The 21,023-nt window shown below is 54.7% G+C and overlaps 1 protein-coding gene and 1 long non-coding RNA gene across 4 annotated transcripts; one reads left to right on the top strand and one right to left on the bottom strand.

The window, feature by feature from the left end:
• Positions 1–1,164: 1,164 nt before the first annotated feature.
• Positions 1,165–8,616, bottom strand: LOC126498134 (uncharacterized). Its single transcript, XR_007590783.1, has 4 exons — positions 7,641–8,616; positions 3,161–3,218; positions 2,353–2,609; positions 1,165–1,612 (listed from the first exon to the last, which is right to left on the bottom strand). It is a non-coding gene; the product is annotated as an uncharacterized lncRNA (long non-coding RNA).
• A 1,537-nt stretch (positions 8,617–10,153) lies between these two features.
• On the top strand, positions 10,154–18,292 carry Igf2 (insulin like growth factor 2). Of its 3 annotated transcripts, none has more exons than XM_050136480.1 (4): positions 10,154–10,313; positions 12,902–13,064; positions 14,377–14,525; positions 14,780–18,292. In XM_050136480.1, the coding sequence occupies exons 2-4, from the start codon at positions 12,908–12,910 to the stop codon at positions 14,960–14,962; spliced, it is 489 nt and encodes a 162-aa protein (XP_049992437.1). In that variant the 5' UTR covers positions 10,154–10,313; positions 12,902–12,907; the 3' UTR covers positions 14,963–18,292. The 3 variants fall into 3 exon arrangements, with proteins under 3 accessions (XP_049992437.1, XP_049992435.1, XP_049992436.1); XM_050136478.1 differs by having other exon boundaries at positions 10,155–10,313; positions 14,794–18,292; XM_050136479.1 differs by lacking the exon at positions 10,154–10,313 and adding an exon at positions 11,165–11,283 and having other exon boundaries at positions 14,794–18,292.
• Positions 18,293–21,023: the final 2,731 nt, after the last annotated feature.

Below are 21,023 nucleotides of genomic sequence, written 5' to 3'. Positions count from 1 at the left end.
TCCCCTTGGTGCACACTCCTCTCCACTCTCGCCATCCCAACTGTGCAGACAGACAGAGATTCTGGGGCAGCATGGGGTGTATGGATTATATACATGCATAAACTGCACATACATGTGCTTTATATATATAAAAAATTTAAAAAGCAAAGCTTCCCTCTCTATATCTGCTGCCACCAAGAGATAAGTAGAAGAACCATGAGGATGTTATCCCTTGCTGTTCGCTAGCAGGGTTTAAAAAAACAAAAGTTGCTTCTCTGCTGATACACCAGTCCCTCTAGCGTACCCTGTCTGCAAATATAAATTTGGGGCAGTAACAGTACTCCTGGGTGCACATTTGTTTGTGCATAAAGTGTGTTCTTTCCTGCAACTGGGATCCCAGATGCCTTAATCCACCCATTATAGCATTCATGGGGAGCGGGGCTGTTTCCTGGAGAAGCCCCTACCACCCTTTCCAGAGGCTGCCCTTCCTAAAGCAGAGCCATGTGCCCTCTTGATTTTTGTTCCCATTCAAGGTGGGAGTGTGAGGACAGGAGTGGGAGGGATTTCATAGCTTTAGCTGCGGCCCTTCAAAGAAACCTTTTTGTGTGCAGCACCCTTACCCATGCCAAGGCAGAAGCCCACCCCTAATTAGAAAGGGGCCAGCTTGTCCTTTCCAAAGGAGGGTCTCCTGCCTTTCCCTGAGCAAACTTGGCAAAGTGACTTCTCACCAACTGCTTTCTCCCTTCTACTTAGAAAGCGGGAGGCAGGCAGCTGAAGGGAAGGGGTGTGGGAGCAACCCTGACAAGCTGACCCACTGGCTTCTCCATCCTGTAGCAAGGGGAGAAGGGGGCCAGCCTCAACTAGAGAAGACTTGTTCTTGATATAATCTCAAGGACTTTTGCTTCTCCTAGGGGCCGAGTAGTCACCACCGAGCTCCAGCTCATTGTGCACGAGGAGGACCCCAGGCGATTCCGGGGTGCTGCAACTTCTAAGGCTAGAGCTCTTGCCCTGCCTGCGCCGAGGCCTGCGCCGAGGCCTGCGCCGAGGCCTGCACCGAGGCCGGAGCCGAGGCCTGCACCGAGGCCGGAGCCGAGGCCGGAGCCGAGGCCGGAGCCGAAGCCGGAGCAGAAGCCCGAGCCGAAGCCTGAGCCGAAGCCCGAGCAGCCACCAGCCAGAGCAGCCCATGATCGTGATCCCAGCCCCGAGGCCCGCTGCTGTGGCCTGTGGCCCAGGAGATCCCCAAGCTCCCAGAACTGAAATGGAGCCGCCCACCAGCCCCAATCCTTCCCCAGAGGTGAGTGTCCATCGCACATCCAGCAGGGCAGAGGTATCTCTAGCACAAGAGTCATATCCAGACTCCTGCAGATACAGGGCTCAGCCAAGTCCCTTGCAGCCAAGGGGCCAGCAGAGGCTAGGAAGTCTGTTCAGTCACACAGCTGGTATCTGGAATTCAGGTGGGCTCCGGGCGCCTCTCCTTGGGAACAGGAGGTGTAGGCAGAGCAGGCATCCAGCAGTCTCTATAGCCTGCAGGTCCTTGAAGCTGTGCTCCCAGAAGTGTAGGGGCAAAGGTGGCAAGGGCTGAGGGTCAGACAGCCCAAGAGGGAAAGGCAAAGGTTCCAGATCAGGAAAGAATCTGAGGAAAGAAAAGGAAAATAAACGGTTAATTAGAAAGTATTGGGAGACTGTGGAAAGCTTGGCGTAGGGGGCCCTGCCCCCCCCCCTTTTCCCAGGCTGTGCAGTTGCTGCTGCGGTGCCTTTGCACCAGTGGCTTGGCCTTTCTGTGTCTATCCCCATTTGTCAAAGTGTGTGACAGTCTCAGGCCTCCTGACTGAACTGTGAACAGAAAATGAAATAATGACCAAAGAGACATTCTGAGACCTGTGGAAGGGCCTTGGGAGAGCTCGTGTCCTGATTCCATTGTGTTCTGGAGGCCATGGGCTTCCTGTGCGTGAATAGGGATGGGAGGTAGCTAGAAAGGGCCTGGGGCCAGAAGCCCTGTGGACTCTGCCGGAGTAAGCTCTGCTGCTTGGTGACCCTGCAGTTCACTGTTCAGGTACTGGGGATCAGGAAGGCAAAGGCTCTGTGTCTGGCCGAATGTCGGAGGTTGGGGGAGGGGGCAACGTGTGCCTCTGTGTCCTTGTGCCTTAGTCTCAAGGGCACAGGACTCCCAGAGTCTGCTAGGTGGGGCCCAGCAGGTGAACTCCTACTCCACCTCCAGGCTGCTGTGCCCATGCCAAAGGGAAGCCATAAATCTTCTTTTAAAGGATGGTTCCGACACTAAAGGAATTAACATGACCTGGCCTCTGTCCACCCCAGCACACCGACCTTCTCTGCTGCCCCATTTCCAAGGCCCCCACAGTAACTCTTACTTACTTTGGGGTTTGGGTGTGTTGATCACAGCCAGCATGGTAGTGGAAATCCTCATGTTGGCGGTTCCAGGGGTGACTTCCCAGGCTTGCATGATAACACAGAGCATTGCCTGTGTCTCCCTGGTCTGGAGTCTCTGTGTGGTGGCCTCTGCAGCGGTCGTCCTTCCAGCAGGGCATGGGGGAGAGCATACTAGGGACCCTCAGAGAGAAGATGGCTGTGCAAAATGCTGGGCTTGTTTCCAAGTTTGGGCAACAGCAGAGCTGGGAAAAGACAGAGAAAATAAGGAAGGCCTGAAGGGAGATAGACAGAGTCCCTGGCTAAGGGTGCTGCTAGGCTTAAGGGGCGAATCTGAATCTTAAAGGGTATTTAGTTTCTTCAGGATTTTAAGCCCAGAAAGACTTGGGCTGTCATGGTGGTGGGGCAGAGCAGGGACTGGGTTGCGCTTAGGGCTCATGTCTAGTGGGTCCCCTTCCTAGAGAAAACCACAGCCCCCTACCCATAACATCCTAAGGCTGTTGTAAGGGGTATGGGGAGTAGGGGAAAGAAAAAGGCCTTGGAGGGAGACTGACTTCTCTCCTTGATCCTGGCTAAGGGTGGCTAAGCCACTTTTGAGCCCTAGGTTGACCGGGAACTCTACAAGCCTCTTCCCTGTCTCTTGAGCCACACTTTGACTAAATAAGGCCAGGTGAAGGCTCTGTGGACAGCCATGTAGAAGAAAGAGACCATGCATGTCCCAGCCCCCTTCCTACCCCGTCTGCATGCCCTGGTGGCTCTTCAGTGGGCACTCAAGGTGACCCCAGCATCTCCCTACCTGGCAAAATCCAGGAGTGCTTCTCCGAGGTGTTCCTGTAGCTTTCTTCAAGGCACCTCTGCAGGGTAGAAAGCAGAGATTAGGCCATGAAACAGGCCTCTGGTGTGGTTGCCGCCTTCTCAGATGCCCCTTAGGAGCAATAAAGCAGGACTCCAGAAATGGGGCTCTGGTCCCAGTATCTTGATCATCCCTAACCTGTGCCACTTCTTGGGGGAAAGGTAGAGAGCCCCCAGCTGGCCCCTGGGAGCCAGTTTTTTCCTAAAGGAGACCCTCAGGAGAGGGCTTGTTAGCCTGCTCTAGCTTCATGAGGACTGGGAGGACTGGGTGTTCACAAGACACCTTTTTTTTTTTTTAAATGTTCCTCACTCCCCCAAAATTTACAAGACTCCTCCAGAATGGGGAGCATTATCATACCCCAGTCTTTCTAGCTGGAAGCTTCCTCAAGTCTATAGGCACACAAGCAGGCAAGCCAGAAAAGCCAGGGATAGAGGCTGGTGGGAGGGGGGCAGCATGGGGGGGACAGACCAGATGTTCTTGGAATAGGACACGGGGGTGATTGATGCGGACTGGAATTTGAAAGGGGAACATTCCCCACGTGCCTCATGCTCCGGGTGGAAAATGGGTGTGGGGGGCTCTCTCAATCTTGCCAAGCTAATATGAAGGCAATGCCTCACCCAGCCTGGGTCCCCGCACCTGTCCAAGGACATTAACTCCTGCCTCCCCAGTGTCAGGCTTTGAGAATCCTCTCCCCATACTATCCTTCTATGGGTGACTATAGAGACAAGCAATGCTTATAGTCATGGCTCCAGGGTTTCCCCCACTCTGCTACTCCCCAGCACCTCCCCTATGGAACACCCCACCCCAACCCCCAGGTCCCGCTAGAATTGTGGCCCTTCACCTCCAGCATTGCCCAACTTTGAGGGGGTGGCCTTGTTCCCAACAACAGCACGGTGAGCCTGTGTGTGGGTTTAATATTTGCCTTTAAGAAGCTGGACTTTCCCCAGCCAGAACTGAGAGGCTAGTCGCCGAAATTTTCTGAGAAAACGAAATGAGGGCCCTGGCACCCGGCCACTGCTATCACTGTGTCATTCTGCGCCCCTCTCACCCCCCACTTTCTTCTCTGCTCCCCCACGTTTTACCCTCTTTCCATACTGCCCAAACAAAACCGATTCCTCCGTTGTTAATTGCTAGGGAGCGGGCAAGGCCTGATCGGCGCGTTCGGGACACGGGACGGGCAGGGGTGGCCACTGGGGGTGCTCCGGGTCCCCAAACCGAGCCAGGGACGAGCCTGCCCCCGGCGGCCGCCTGGCCGCGGCTTCGCCTAGGCTCGCGGCGCCTGAGCGCGTGGGGCGCAGGGGCGGCGGGGAGTCGAACGGGGCGCCGGGAGTCCAGGGAAGTCTCGGGGAGCACCGCGCGGCTGCTTGCTCGACGTTCCCCTCCCTCGCCCACGCCCGTCCGGCTTTGCCTCTGCCACCCAAGCCCTCTGGGTAACTATAAGGCAAAAGAACGAAAAATGCCGCTGTGGCTCGGGCGCGCGCTCCGCGGCGCGGGTGCTCCCAGTCTGTTCCGCTTGCGCCCCTCTCCCGCGCCCGGGTTCCCCCGTGAGGGCGCCCCTGCTCCGTGTGAGTTCCCTGGCACCGCGGATCCTGGCGCCCCGTCCTTCGCCGCCTGGGAGTTCAGTTTCTCAAATGCAGCTCTAATTCTCTGTGGTGTACGTGCAGCCAGAGCAACTTGCCGGCTTCTCTGCACCTCAGGCGTTGTTTCCTTGGGATCCTCAAAATTTAAGCATTGCTTTCCGGGGGCCCTCCAAAATCATTCAGTGTTTGTTCTTCTCACAAGTGAAACTTTTTTTTTCTTTTTTGACACTTGATTTCCAAACATTTCAAAAGGCGGAAATTCCGCCTCCGTTGGCTCCCCAAAATTAGATTATGTGGCCTGGGCCCCCAATTTTGCTCCTGTCTCTTAAGTTTCATATGCAAGCTCCTACCTCAGTTCCCTAAAATTTAAATGTAAGTCCGGGTCCTTAGTCCTTCTGACAATTTTTTCTTAGTCTGGAGAGTGGACAGTTTCACAGCATTTAGGCGCTGTACCCACGGGGCGGGGTGTGTGTGGGGGTATTTTCCCGTGTCCCTATCATTTTATATCTGCAGCACTGACCCGCTAACTCTCTTTTTCTGCCACCCGCCCCCCAGTTTTATTAACAGGGAACACAATACACTCGATTCTGTAGTTTGTTCCCCCAAGCCCATTTTTTCAATTTTACAAGTTGAAACCCACCCAGACCTCCTTAACAATTTTCCTGGAACCCTCCTAGTTCTAGCCTTCTTTCTATGTCCTTCCCTAAGAATGTAGGCAACTCAAGCAGCCTACACTCTCGTTTCCCGGACTCCAGAAAATCGAGGGAGTGTTTTTTAGCAATTACCCCTAAAACTCACTCAACAAGAACCCCAGCCCCCTACCTCCCCCCCCCACACACACAAGGGTCAAGGTTGGGGTTTTCTGGGGCTCTTGGAAGCTTTCTGGCCACAGTTAAAGTTCTTTAAAATACAGACGCTCTCACTCAAGCCCCTAAAGCAGGCTAAGCAATGATCTAGGGCGTGTGCTCACATGTGGCAAGAGCTTTCCATGCTCTCTCAAGTCATACATGTCTCTCTGGGTCACGCAAGAGACCAGATTACAAAATTAACGCTTGGCCAAAGCCTTTTTCTTTATACTAGAATGTGGAATGTCCCCAGTCTTAAACACTCTGAGCATTTTCTCTGCACCAAGTATTAAGAGTTCCTGGGTCCTTTCAGCTTAAAATTTAAATTTATTTTTTTTTTTTTTAAATTCAAACACCAGTTGCAAAGTCCAGCACCATCCTGGACCCTTCTCCTCACTCCCCCATGTTGGCCCGTGCTGAGCGTCCTCAAACATTAGGCAATGTTTTCCAGGCCCCCAAACACCTTTAGTTAGCTTTGGGTCACGGAAAGGTTCTGCTATCTCCCGCTGCAGTGCCAGCCGTGCACCACGCAGCCTCTAACATTTCAAGTTTTTTTTTTTTTTTTTTCCAGTCACCCTGCACAATCTCTGCAAGTTACAAATCTGGGACGTTGATTCTCAGGTCCTATGATTTAGGAACTCATAATCTCTATTCCTTAAAATGTAGGAGTTGGCCCTAAAGTGTTCCAGGGATAGTGGGAAACTTTAGATTCAGAAATTATTTTCCTGGGGCCAAATTCAGGTACTCCAAAACAAAATGAGATTTTTTTTTCTTCCAAAGAGTTTGGGTTTTTATTAAACTTTAATGAACCTTGTTGAATTTATGACTCCTGCCAGAGTCTCCCTAAATTTGGGCAATGTTTTATGGTCCCCCAAAAGCACGGTGAAAAATATCCCAGATCCCCCAAATCCTAGGTTTTAAAGGTCTGTATCTTACAACTTTCCTAGCTACTAATTCTGCTCTCCACAATTTAGATTTCAACATCCATTGGGTAATTTTTATTGATCCCTAAAACTCGGAGTACATTTCTCCAAACGCAAACATTGTCCAAGAAAACATACAAACTCCCCCCTTGTTCAACAAAGAGACCAACTGAAATCTTTCTAAGAAATTAAAATATTAAAAGACATTGATTTTCTGTCTTCCTCAAATGGACTGCTTGCACTCCCAACTCGCCCACATTTAAACAGCATTTCCCCATTCTCTGAAGGACTTCTTTGAGGCCACGGAAATTATAAAGGTGATTTTTCCCGGGTGCTACAAGATCTACTGGCCTTAAGGGTAAACCTTAGTCTCCACTCCCGCCTCCCAAAAAGAATTGACCTAGATCCCTAAAATCCCTACTTCCCATTTTATGCAATTAAAATGAAGTTTTCCCAAATTTCATGTTGGGAATTTTTTTAAACTCAACAGCAACTATAAGCCCCTTAACTTCTACAAACTAGTCTAGGATTTTGTGGGTTTCCCAAGCTTGCTGACCAAGATGTTGGGTTCCCCAAGTTAGGCCCGGATTACAATGTTCCCTGTTTTTTGCATGGAATAATTTCCCAACTTGAATTCTAATTTTTCTGGAATTTCAAATTTGTCGTTAGCCAGTTTCCCCATTTGTGGAGTCTCCCTCGAGTTCCCTTACTTCGGGACACTCATTCACAGGGCTGCAGATCAAACAAGGGTCTGACTTGGGATCCCCGAAATTTGAGCATTGTTTTGGCTGGCCACTCTCGGCAGCTTCCCCTTTCCTGCGCATAACATTGGTTTCGGCCTCTTCATTTTCTTACGGTGTCCGGGCGGCGGCTCAGATTTTGGAAAAGTCTGTGTGCCCAAAACACGCTCGGGACACTGCCGACGGCCAGGACGTGGGCAGTGCTGCTCCCTCGTCCAGGAAAACGACTGGGCATTGCCCCCAGTTTCCCCCAAATTTGGGCATTGTCCCCGGGTCTTCCAACGGACTGGGCGTTGCCCCGGGACACTGGGGACTGCCTTCGGGGTCTCGCTCACCTTCAGCAGCGTCCACTGCGTTCCACAGAGCCTCTCCGGCCCTTCTCCTCGGATCCTCCTGCGCCTCCCGACGCGACCTTCGGCCTTGTGGTGAGCTCCCCATGGCGCGCTCCGCGTGCCCCAGCTCTGCGGCTGCAGGCACCCGGCTACTTCGCAGCTAGTCCCCAGGCCTGCTGCCGAGTAACACGGGAGCGGGCTGATGGCTTCTTCCTTGGCGGCTGGGTGCCCCCGAAACACGCGCCACTTTGCATGCACTCTGCAAACAACTAGATTGTAGGGAAAGCGCCTGGCGGCCAGGAAGCGGGAAGGGCAGAGAGTTGGGCGAAGCTAGTCGGGGAGAGGCGCTGAGCTCTCCAGCGGCTTGGAGCCTCCAACCCTGCGGGTCGAAGGCTTGGGGAGGCGTGCGCAGAGCGCGGACTAAGTGATTAATGGCCCGGCCCGGAGGTTAGCCCCGGGCGCGCGGGTTTCCGCTGGTGGTAGCCCCTTCCATTCCTAGAGGTGCACGGCGCGGGGTGGTGGGAAACAGGGTGCACCGGTTTATGAGTGGTTTTGACTCTGTAAAAATCACAGTGGCTTTTTACATCGCCTGAACCCTCCAGGAAATAGTTTCCTCAGTCCCCCAAATTATCGTGGTGGCCCCTGGGGCCGAACCCGCGTCTACGCAAGTTCAACACACAGAGAACGGGGTAACTGTTATCCGGATATTCTGGGTGGGTCCCAAAGGCGAGCTGCTTAGACGCACTCCAGTGAGTTCTAGCTTACAGGTATGGTTTTGAGCTGTTTCCCGTCCTGTTTCTTTCGACATTGCGATGGGTCCCACGCAGGGCCCAACTCTGGCGTAGCCAAATCAGCCTTCCCTTAGTGGCACACCTGATGGCCCCCCAGACTGCTCAGGTACCCTGCGCAAAGCACCGGGGGGCGCTCGGGATCTGGCTGCTACTCAAGGTGCCTTGCAGCTCGCCAAGCTTGCTCAGGCAGGTGGCGGCTGAGCGCTCCGCCCTAACCGATCTTGGGAACCATCCACTGTCTGGCAGGTAGGTCCCTGTGAGGACCCTTGAACCAGCACCCAGCTACCTGCGCCTGTACTCTGCCCGCCAGTTTGCGCCTACTTTGTAACCCCCTAACTGAGCACAGTTCCCTCACTACCACTGAGGCCTAGGGTGCCACGCACGTTGATTCACACCATGCGCCCCTGTCGCACAAGCACAGGGCACCCCGGAAACATGACATAGGGCCTCGATTTTTTTTGGAACGTATACCCGGTATTTCGTGGGCATGCTGGGGCTCCCAGCCCCCCACCCCAACTTCGGAACCACGCATTCCACGCACGCCCCCCCCCGGCACACACCCCCGTGCCTAGGGCCCCCGGCCCTTGTCCCCCCCCGCCCCCCCCCCGCGGCTCGAGTTGCGGGGGCGGTCCCGGGGCGGGGCGAGGGCCCTGCAGGCGCCCATTGGCGCGGGCGGACGGCCAGCGGGGCCCGAGCGGGCGCCCAGCCGCGGGGTGGCGCGGCTATAAGAGCCGGGCGTTGGCGCCCGGAGTTCGCCTGCTCTCCGGCGGAGCTGCGTGAGGCCAGGCCGGCCCCCGGCCCCCCCTTCCGGCCGCCCCCGCCTCTTGGCCCACGCCCGCCCGCGCTCGGCCCGCCAGCGCCTCCATCCGGGCTGGCGGCCCCGCGTCGACGCCGTCCGCCGCCTCGCTGCTAACTCCCGCGCAGGGCGCCGTCGGCGGGGCCGCGCTCCGTCGGGCCTGCGGATCTCCCCGCCGCCTCCTCCTCTATCTACCTCAACACCCCATTCCTGCTTCGCCAGAGGAGGCGGTCCCCACCGCAGGCAGTCCGGCTTGCAGGTCGCCGGCGTTGTCATCCCCCGCGCTCCCCCTCCCAGCCCTCCCCGGCGCGCGGCCCGGCCGCTCCCCTCTATTCGCTGCAGTCCCGAGTGGCCGCGGCGCCGCCACGCCTGTCTCCCCCCCAAGAGGCCCGGGCTTACGACGGCCGAGGGCTCCGTCGGCCCTAACCGAGCTGGGTGCCCGTGGTCGGGGTGACGCCTCAATTCCTCCCCCCTCAGCACCGTCCTCGGCCCTTCGAAGTTGCGTCCTTTCCTCTGCTCGCGGTGCGCCCCCAGCGCACGCACTTACCCGCCACCTTTCCTAGGCTCCCCTCCTACCCCCTCCCCGCTCCTCCTTGCCTCAGACTCCCTCCCCCCTCACGTCCTCCCTCTGCCTTCGCCTACCCAAGTGGATTAATTATACGCTTTCTGTTTCTCTCCAAGCTGTCCTCTCCCGCTGTGAACCTACCCGCCTCTCGCTGTCCTCTCTTCCTCTCTCCCTCTCTGTGGTCCCCCCCGTTTTACGTTCACTCTATCTCTCACACTATCTCTGCCCCCCACTATCCTTGATACAACAGCTGACCTCATTTCCCGATACCTTTTCCCCCCCGAAAGTACAATATCTGGCCCGCCCCAGCCCTAAGATAGCCCGTCCTCCCTAAAGAAGCAGAAGAGACGTCGTCCCCCCCCACCAAAAAAGCCATCCCCCCGTTCTGCCCCGTCGCACATTCGGCTCCCGCGACTTGGTCAGAGCGGCGCTGGCAGAGGAGTGCCCGGCAGAAGGGCCTTCGCCCGCTGTTCGGTTTGCAAACCCGCAGCAGGGAGGTGGGCGGCAGCGTCGCCGGCTTCCAGGTAAGGGCTGGGGGGGGGGGCAGGCGGGTGCGGGTGCGTAGGGCCCGGCCTGGGTTTGGCGGGACTCGTGTGGTAGGGGGTGGGGGCTGGGGGCCCACTCCCTCTGCAAACTCGCGCTCCCCCTTGCGCTGTGGGGTGGGGGAGGGGGCAAGGGTATGGAGACTGGTGGGGAGGGGGTGTGTAAATTGAACTCACTGGAGACTCTGGTCCTTTGGTGCGTGTTGGGGAGGGGAAGTAAGCTGCTTTAAAATGTATGACTTGTGTTGTGCAGGCACTGTCCCTCCAGGGTGCTGAGTGATGAGGAGGGGGGGGGATAGAGTCTCTGAAGCCCACCCTGGTATGTTGACTTGGTGCCAATGAGACTGAGAGAGAAAAAGTGGGTGGGCGGGGCAGGAGCGCCCCCAAAATTGGCAAAGGAATCAGGCCAGACGTCGCAGTTCGCTGTTTCCCCCACACATTGCACACCCCAACTCTGTCCCCAACATTCCCAACTTGGAATGTGGGGAGAGGGGCCAGTTTCGGGCTCAGGAGGGCAGAAATGTTACAGTCTAAAGAATAACTGCCCCTGCCTTTTACTGGGTGGAACTTTCCTTAGGAGGACGTAGGAAGGAGCCCCCTCCCCGCCCCCATTAGTCTGTGCAGAGAGGGCTGGGGGCGCACGATGAGGCCCCCCTCCCACTGGTGGTGATTTGCTAAGGAATGGTCCAAGGCTAGCTGTTGGGGGTGCAGGAGAGAAGGGACTGGCTGGAAGGAGGGAGGGGGCGGGTGCAAAGGGGGCGGAGGGGGGAGTGGTCAGTAGGGAGGGGGGTTGGGTAGGGTGGAGCCGGGACTGGGAGGAGCCGACTCAGACATAAAAGCCGAGGCACTGACCAGCTCGCAAACTGGACATTAGCTTCTCCTGTGAGAGCCTTCCAGCCTTTTCCTGTCTTCCTCCTCTTCCAGCCCCAGCGGCCTCCTTATCCAACTTCAGGTAACCAGGGCCGTGGAGCCAGGACCCTGCTGCCATCCTGCTCCGGCCTGCCCCATGGGGTGGTCAGGGCACCGGTTAGCCTGGGGCCTCTGCCCTTGCAGCCGGGCCTGCTGCCTCTCACAAGCCTTCGTCCTCCCTCGGCCTCTGTCCTGTGCCCCCCCCTCCAGCCCCAAGCTTCTTCACCTGCTCCGTTCTCCCCTTTTCCTTCTCCTCTGCCTGCCCCTTGAAGCAAATTTGGGCCTTTCCTGGGCCCTCACCTATCCCTTACCTCTTGGTCAGTATCCTGCTTGCTTCTGTTGGCCACCTGGGCTGGACCTGGAGCCAGCGTGATCTGGCTTTGGGAAGGGACTTCGATGTCAGCTCCGTCTACCCCCCGCCCACCCACCCACCCAGGACTAACGGCTGCAGCTATGGTCAGCTGATTGCAAGCGGCAGCCGTGGCGGTGGTAGCATAAAGGGTATTGGGCGGTGGGCTGGGTCTTGTAGAGGAGATGGGCAAAGGTAACTTTTAGTTACCCGAGGGAGCTCAAACAAATTTGTTTCTTGACTACTCCGCATTAGTCTCTCACGTGTTTTCTTTGCAGCAGGAAATCCTCGGGGACTGTGGAGCAGAGGTCTGGGGCTACGGTCTGGAGGGCTCTACTTTCTGCAGGGTCAAGGGTGGCTTACTGTGGGCCACTGTGGCCTCTTATTCCTAAAGAAACTAAATAGCCATTGTCCCAGCCTGTGGCCACACAATCTATGACCTGTGGAGGGGGTGTGTCCCTCCCGACTGTGGAGTTCAACCTCCCAGGGACCAGAACTGCTGTCTCTAGTACCCTGGGTAGAATTTAGTTTCTGTCAGAAAGAAGATCCTATGGGCCACAGAGGAATTCTCTAGGGTCCCTGACCCTGGATAGTAAGGGTTGAGGCCTGGAACGGGACGTTAGGCATTCTCTTGAGCTCTGAGGTGCCCAGGGAAGTCTGGATTTGGAGGACTGGGTGACCCTGGAGAGCAAGGCTCACAGGAGTGCCAGCAGTCCCCTTGCGCTAACCATTGGATTCTTGACCTGGGCCCTGCTTAGCATGGCCTGAGAGTGGGGGTTGGATGGGTGGTGCTGGCTCTGCTGCTTAGGGAGGGGTGGCCAGCTGGGGGGCAGGGAGGTTGGCGACTGGTCCCTTTGGATGCACATGCTCCACGGTGGGTGGGGTAGAGCTATCTGCCATCTTGGCCAGTGCTTGGAGGCCAGAGTAGGAGTGGCAATGGTGATGTGCTCTTGGGCTGGCCCCACCCCCATGATGTCATAACATGGAAACCAAGTCCAGTGTCCAACGTTGGCCCCTGCTGCTGTGGGTGTGGTCAAGCTGCAGTTGCGCCTATGGGTGGGTGGTCCTAGAGGGCTTCTTACAGTTCACAGCCACCACGGGGTGCCTTCCTGAGAGCCACTGAGTTTCTCCACACTCAAATGGTTTTTGACCTCAGCAATTCGAGCGCTCCTGTTTTCGCAGGTCAAATAAATAGTGACAAAGCTGCCTTTCAAATTTCAATTGCATTTTCAATTAAGAGACGATAGGTATCTTCGGTGCAGAGGAGCATCTTGGGACCTCTAACTCAAAGCCTGTATCTCTTTTTTTTCAGTTACCAATGGGGATCCCAGTGGGGAAGTCGATGTTGGTGCTTCTCATCTCTTTGGCCTTCGCCTTGTGCTGCATTGCTGCTTACCGCCCCAGCGAGACCCTGTGCGGAGGGGAGCTTGTTGACACGCTTCAGTTTGTCTGTTCGGACCGCGGCTTTTACTTCAGTAAGTAACTCCAGAGAAATGGGGAGGAGGGGGGGGGAAGGTCAGGCCTCCCTGGGTGGGGTGACAGTTAAGGTACACTGGCTTGGCCTTGGGCTTTCGCTTCCCCTCCCACTTGGGCAGGGCTGTGGTCTCACACTCAAAAGTCTGATCGCTTTAAAAGTTAATAAAAAGAAAGCCAAATGCGGTTACCGGGTTTTGACCAGGTGAAAGAGTGTACATGCAGATGGGAGAACAAGGGGAGAGCTCGACCATCCAAATTCAGGGGTTCCCAGAGCTACAACACGGGATGCTTATCTGCTTTCATTATTGCTCACACTTCTCTTGATTTCCCAGCCTGGGGGCGGGACTGAGGCTTGTGCTCCCTGCTTACAGAAGACAGTGATGGGGGACACCCAGGAGGGGCATGCCTGGGAGGGCAGGGGCACCAGAATGGATGTCTCTCCTTGCTGGCATGGGCCATTCTATCTTCCTCACCTGGTCCTGGACTCGCGGTCTCCTCTTCTGCACCTCTACCTACCTGCCTGTGAACTGCTCTGAGTGTGCTCCTGCTTCACATCTCTGGAAACAACTCCTGTTCTTGGGCACTCTGAAGCTTCTCTGCACCCTCTGGCACTGCAGGGCCAGCCCTTGCTATAGGAGCCACTCCTGCACAGAGGGGCTTCCAGAATAGAGGGTCCAAGGTGAAGCCTTCAATGGCTCTACCCCCAGCCCAGCCTCGGACCTGCAGTGCGTGGGGGAGAGGGGGAAGACGGGAGAAGAGAAGGGAGTTGGTTTTGGGCCTCACTCCTCCCCTCCCGTCTTGTTCTCTCCTACCCTATCTTCCCTGTCTCAGCTCAGTGCTGGGGGTTGGGGGTGGGCCCCTCAGGCTCAAGGTGGCACCAGGCCAGGGCCCCAAGCCCAGAGACCACACCTGTGTCCACCATAGCTCCCTTGCGGGGCTCACCCTCTCCTCCTCCCTGTTTTCCAAACCACTCCAGTGTGGCCTCTGGTCTCCATGGAGTTTGTGGGACAGAGAGGCTGTGCCATGTTAGTTGCACAAAGGCACCAGAGGCCAGGGGCTGGTCCTGCAGCATGCACCTTCATTTCTCCTTTCTGGGCGTCTTGGCCCACCTGACTCACACTTCTACCTCATCCCCACAGAGCGCAGAGCAACCTAGTGTCAGGCCAGGACCTAGTGGGAGGGCTGGGGTAGTTCTGTTCTTCTGCAGCCTTCCCCGTGTGGTTGGGGAGGCTGACCCAGTGGGTGCTGACCCCAGTGGGTGCTGACCCCAGCTGGTGCTGATTAGAGCTCTCTGTCCTGTGGAACTTCCAGGCAGGCCTTCAAGCCGTGCCAACCGTCGCAGCCGTGGCATCGTGGAAGAGTGTTGCTTCCGCCGCTGCGACCTGAACCTCCTGGAGACATACTGTGCCACCCCCGCCAAGTCCGAGAGGGATGTGTCAACTCTTCAGACCATTCTTCCGGTGAGGCTTGGGAGAGGGCGGATTTTTAGGTAGTGGGGTGGGGTTGGGGGAGTGGTGGGGGTGGGACAAAGACCATCAGCTTCTTGATTTGGGGTATCACGGAGTCCACTCACTTATCACTGTTGGCCTCTGCCCATGAATATAGATATTTGTGGGGAGTTGCCACGAGCTGGTGTGACTCTAGTGGGGATGGGGGCAGATGAGACCTGACTGGGTACTCAGGCTAACTTGATACCCTGACGCCCGCTGACCAGCGCCTCCTCTTCAGGACGACTTCCCCAGATACCCCGTGGGCAAGTTTTTCCAATACGACACCTGGAGAAAGTCCGCCCAACGCCTGCGCAGAGGCCTGCCTGCCCTCCTGCGTGCCCGCCGGGGTCGCATGCTCGCCAGAGAACTCCAAGCGTTCAGAGAGGCCAACCGTCACCGTCCCCTGATCGCCTTACCACCCAAAGATCCCGCCCACGGGGGAGCCTCTTCGGAGATGTCCAGCAGTCATCAGTGAACTAAATTGTTTGGTAATTCTGCAATGTAACACCATCATTCTGTGACCTCCTCTTGAGCAGGGACAGTTCCATCACGTCTCACACTAAGATCTCTCTGCACCACTTCCTCCCCTAGGCTTCTCCCCACCTACCCCCATGCCCCGCCTCCCCGTCAGGCTGCTCCCCAGGCCCCATACCATCGGGCAACTCTTCAAAACTAAATTGATTGGCTCTAAACAACCCAAATAACCCCCTCCCAAAAAATTGTTCTAAAAGAAAAAATTTAAAACATACAGTCCCTTTAAAAAACAAATTGGCTCTGGATTGGCTCTAAACAACCCAAATAACCCCCCCCCCAAATTGTTCTGAAAGAAAAAATTTAAAACATACAGTCCCTTTAAAAAACAAATTGGCTCTGGATTGGCTCTGAACAACCCAAATAACCCCCCCCAAATTGTTCTGAAAGAAAAAATTTAAAACATACAGTCCCTTTAAAAAAACAAATTGGCCTTTTAGAAACACCAGAATTGTTAACTTAAAAATTTAATAACTAAAAAAATCAATTGGCTGAAAACATACTAAAAATTAATTGGCTTAAAAACAATTGGCAAAATAAGATAATTGGCGCCCCCCCCTTCCTCTTCTTCCCATTTGGATCTTTAGTCAAATTGGCTTAGACTTGGATCTCAGAACCCAAGAAGAAAGGAAGGGGACCCAAAGTTTTCCAGGTGGCATGTCATTACTTCAGTGCTATCTCCTTGTCACCATGTAGATAGAGCGCCTTAGCGCAAGCTGACTGAGAACAACAGCCACCCAAACTTTCTTCACTGGCCATTCCATCCTAGATGTCACCATGTCACCACAGGGCTGGGTGAAAAGAAAGAACACAAGAAGAGGAACAGAGCATGGAAACTGAAAACAAAACTTAATTGGCACAGTCCCCCAATCCCAAAATCTTATTTTTTGGTACCTAGCTAAAATGCAGATGTTTTTACTTATCTCTACACACACACACACAAACACAAGTATGCGCCATATATGCACACACATAAGCACACTCACTTACATACTTATACACACCCCGCACAATTAGATGAGAACATTGAAATGGCTGAATAGCTCCTATTCAGACCACATTGCCCAAACCAAGATTCATTCCCAATTCGCAAAGCAGTTTGCATGGTTTGAGCTCCCCTCCCAGTCCATCTAGTTTCTGCTGCTGCTTGTGGGCCCTGTGTGTGACCAGGCTGTAAGTTCCATCTTTCCCAGAGAAGGTGTTCCTACAAGGCTCACTTCCATCTGGGCGCCTGTCTCCAGGGACCCCTACAGCATGAGCCCAGTGCTCCCCAGCCCCCCACCCGGTGTGGGCCAATGCCTATCCACCTTGTGTGTTGGCCTCCTCCAGTGTAGAATAAGTTTGGCCTGATAAGGAGATGGCACTGCCAAGTAAGACATGCCACCCGAGTAGCCTGACCCCTGGGTGTGTTCCAGGAGGAAAGATCTGGGGGACATCCCCTGCCCTGAGCACACCTATGGGCCATCTCTGTCAGTCTCCTGGGGAGCCCCCACATTTTAGGGGCTCCCCAGGAGACTCACACTGATGGTGGGGAGTGTGGGAAGTTTGGCGGTTGGAGGGGTGGGTGGGGGGCAGTGGGGGCTGGGTGGGGGGAGCTATGGGTAGGAAGTGGTCCCAGAGAGGTTTTGGATGGAAGAATCAGGAGGAGGCACAGGTCAACTTGCAGAATTACAGAAGAATTGGGAGCCCAAATTTTACGCCAATTGATCTATTCCCCTCTTTTTGTTTCTTGGGGCATCTTTCCTTTTTTTTTTTTCCTTTTTTTTTTGATCCCTCCTTAGCTTTATATGCGCTCATAATCAAATTGTACCCACTCCCTAAGTAACAGGGGAGCAGTGATGAAGTAATGAATGCTCTGAGCCATCATCACAACTACCACCATGTCCTGCTCTCCGCCATTTATCGCCTTTAATTGATTTTTTGTTTTTAATCTATCTCTGTCGCTTGGCCTGAGTTGGGAGTGGAGTCTCTGTGGGGTGCTGGCCACGCACCCACAGAGAAACAAAAGGAATTGAGAAGGCCGCTGTCTGGCCTGACTTCTGAGGACAGTGGCTGGTCCCCAGGAGTTCTGAGTAGTGGAGGGGGCGTGGGACAGTGTCCCCTCAGGTGTTAGGAAGGTGCTCGGAGGCCACAAAGATGGGGCCCCCATCTGGTTACTGCCAGCTGGGGGGGAAGGGGATGTAGTGTGAGAGTAGACAGGTTCCATCAGGCGGGAGCAAGTGGCTGCTTTCTGAGCACTTGGGGAGTCATCCCCCCGTCCCTCAGTGTCATCTTGCCCATTCCTCAGCACCCCACCTTGTCCCCAGGAGGTCTGGAGCTCTACAGACCTCCTCTGGCCAGGGTGGGGTGAGGCCTGGAGCTGGGGAAGCTAGGAGGCTTAAAGCCTGCAGAGCCAGGAGAGCTGTCCACATGGGGTCACCTGGACCCCGAGGCCCGAGGGTCTGGCAAGCCATAGCAGCCACTCCATGGTGCCTAAGACTGTGGCAGGGACCAGGGCAGCTGGAGGTTTACCTCACCCCCACTTCTGCCTCCAGTGCAGTCCCCCTGCCCAACAGTCCACTAGTAGTCTAGAGGCCCGAGGCTTCTGGGCCCAGGTGACAGGACTGACATCTCCCTGGGGGCGGTGTGTGTCAGCCCGACCGTGGCATAGAGGGTTCCTTGGCAAGTGCCTGAAGAATGGGCCATTCGGAACATTGGACAGAAACTTAAAAGAGTAAATTGTTATAATTGGAGAATGGGAATTGGCCCGATACCCAAAAGATCTCGAGGCACCCTAAATTACCTGCCCATTTGACTGGACACCCACCCACCCAGTGTTAGTTTGCCTCGCCGGGATGGGTGCTCTCAGGGGCATTTGCCAACTACCCTCTGTGTCCCCAAATTTGCAGTTCTCCCCGATCATAGATCACCCTGATGCAGGCACCTCCCTGACCTCCCGTGCCTAGTGTGGCCCTCCATCTTGTCTCTTCCATGCTGTCTTCAGCGGGATCCCCTCTTGGGTCCCTCCCTTTGTCATCACTTGAAGACTCCCCACGCGTCGAACGCCATATGTCACCTGTGCCACTGAATGTGTCATCTGTCAGTGGCCCCAGGTGTTTGCCTCAACTCAGTCCCTTTAACATGCTATTTCTGGCAAAATCCAAAGGCTTGGGTTTTGTTTTTAACCTGTTAACGCTTGCAAACCTAATAAAGCATTTAAAATACTATTTTCTGAGTTCTTTGTTATTTTATTTGGGGGTGAGGAGGAGGGAAAGTTGGGTGGGAAGGAGGGAAAGAAGGGTGCCTGCCTGGGAGGCAGCAGGTGAAGAGGAAAAGTCTTTGGAGTATGCATCCCTCTGGATCTGCCACAATAAATGGGCTCAATGAGGCACTCTCTGAGGACCCCAGAGGGTCGGGGACAACCTGAGGACTTCTCAAAGATGGGGTGCTTTGTGGATAGAGGGATCCCATGATATTTTTCCAATGAACCATGTGCCATGAATACCCAACCGGGGGAACATTGCCTTTAGCTTTGGGGGTGGGAAGGAGGGTCTTCTGGAAATCTCTAGTTAGTGTTGGACAGCCCATGTCCAACTCAGGGTGACAAACACCTGGGATGGGTACCCTGCACATGTAGTCACTGCCACTGTCCCCTCTCTGAAGGCTATGCTGGAGCCTCTCCCCAGTAGTCAGTAGATCAACCTGTCCAGTGGCAATGGTCTTCAGGGTCCCTGACCCTGGAAGAAAAGTGAGGCCTGCCCCTAAATGCTTGGAGCCTGGCTTGGATATCTTCCTTCCACTTCTTCATTCTTCCCTACCCTCTCCCCAAATTCTCCCAGGGCAGGTAGGCATCTGCCCTTCACCCATGTGGGAGGAGCCCAAGCAAGGGCTGCTGGTGAGGCCCCATGCCTGAGACCCTGCCCCTTTCCCAGCCATTCCTTCGCACCAGCATTTTTTTTTTATTGTGTGTGGCTAGTATTTTGAAATAGGGTCTCACACTCTACCCCAGGCAAGCCTGGAACTGTGTATGGATGTCCATGCTGGACTAGAACTCAATGAAATCCCAATCCTCCTGCCTCAGCCCCTCAAGTGCTGAAATGACAGGTGCGAGACAGCATACCAGTTAGCATTAGTTTTTCATTTTGTGTTTACTCGGTCTCTTTGCTGGCCATGCTGTGGGGTGTGACCTCTGGAGGTCTGCAGCGGTATCTCCAGGCAGCATACCTATCCAAGGGCTACTTCCAAACTCAGGGTGTGCAGTGGTTGTGGGGGACTGCTTGGAAGAAGCAAGCTTATCCTTAAAGAGGAAAACTGGACAGCAGCAAGGTGGTAATAAAGGGGACTGGGCTCCTGAGGCTGCCCTAGCTTGACAGTTGAGGCTAGGATGGGGGCTGGTATGAACTCCACACTATGGGCAGACCACCTTCCCAGTCAGTGAGTCTTCTGAAAGACATCAGCCCAGAGCTGGCCACTCCCCTGAGGACGGTGCAGTGTGTTCCCACCCACTAACTCCTGAAAGCCCACTGTGTGCCTGTCCACTCTCTGTCAACTCCACAGTGACTTAGGCCCCTATGGAGCAGGCATTAGGGTGTCCAGGCTCCAGACTCTTACCCCCTTGCCCAGGCTGGTCCCTTCCTGACTTGCTAGCCAAGATCACCTAAACCTGGAGTTCTTGGCACCTCCTGCTATCTTCCCTTGTCCCTCGCTACACCCCTGGAGCTCCCAGGGTGGCTTCATACTCCACTGCAATTGTCCTCCACTCTCACAGTAGTGGATGGCTGCCTTCCCTAGTGCCTGCATGGCATCCTATGACCTCCCTGAAGTCCTGGGTCTAATCAGCCACTTGGCCCAGACCTTTTGGATTAGTTCTTACCTCTCAGAAACCCCCTCAAGGCTCCCTCACCCCCACCCAGGGTGTTTCAGGACAGGCTCGGGCTCTCTTTTCTTGCTTGGCCAATTCTGTTTGTCAAAGAAGCTCTTCCCTCCACATATCCAGTTACCTGCCTGTCTGTCTGTCTGCCCAACTTTCATTCATCCTCTTGCTTATCCAGCCTCCAACCAATCATCCATCAGTCTACCCCCCGACTCATCTGTTCATACATATATCCATTTGTCTACCCAATCATCCACCTTTCTGCCTACCCATACATTTAACCATTCATTCATCCATCCCTTTACCCACTGATACATATCCACCCACCCATTTGTCCACTTATCCACCAAGCCTACCTAGCCATCCACCATCCATCTCCCTACCTACACACTCACTAATCTACTTATATCCATACACCTGCCCACCTATCCTTTCCCATTTACCCACCCATCACCCATGCACCCGTTCACCTATTCACTCATCTATCTCCCCTATCCACTGATGCACACACTCATCTACCATCCATCCACACATCCATAGCATCCATACATCCATTATCTACCTACCCATCCATCCATAGCATCCATACATCTATTCTATCATCCATCCACCCATCCACTCATTCGTCTAGCCATCTATATGCCCATTCGCCCCCACACCCACCTACCTGTTTACTCATTCGCATGACTACCCATCCACCCATCCATCTACCTGTCGATTCACCCATCCATCTACTTAACCATCATCTACCCACTCACCCATCTACCCATTCACACATCCCACCATAAATACCCACCTATTCATCTAGCTAACCTTTCATCCATCAGTCCACATATCTGCCTACCCACCCACCGCTCTACCCACACATACACTAATCCACTCATCTATCCATTCATCCACCTACTCACCCATTCATTCACCCATCTATCTACCAATTCATCCTGCAATACGCCCATTTATTCATTCACACATCCACTCATCCACCAATCTATCCCTTTACCTACCTACCACTCAACCATTCATCAACCCACCCACCATTTGCCAACTCATTAACTCATTAAGACACCTGTTTATTTACACATATG

Source organism: Alexandromys fortis, unplaced genomic scaffold (assembly GCF_014885135.2).
Source record: "Alexandromys fortis isolate MF-2015 unplaced genomic scaffold, M_Fortis_MF-2015_v1.1 scaffold_3, whole genome shotgun sequence".
Taxonomy (NCBI): Eukaryota; Metazoa; Chordata; class Mammalia; order Rodentia; family Cricetidae; genus Alexandromys; species Alexandromys fortis.
Note: the sequence above shows the minus strand (reverse complement) of the source record. Positions and strands in the feature narration are given on the sequence as shown.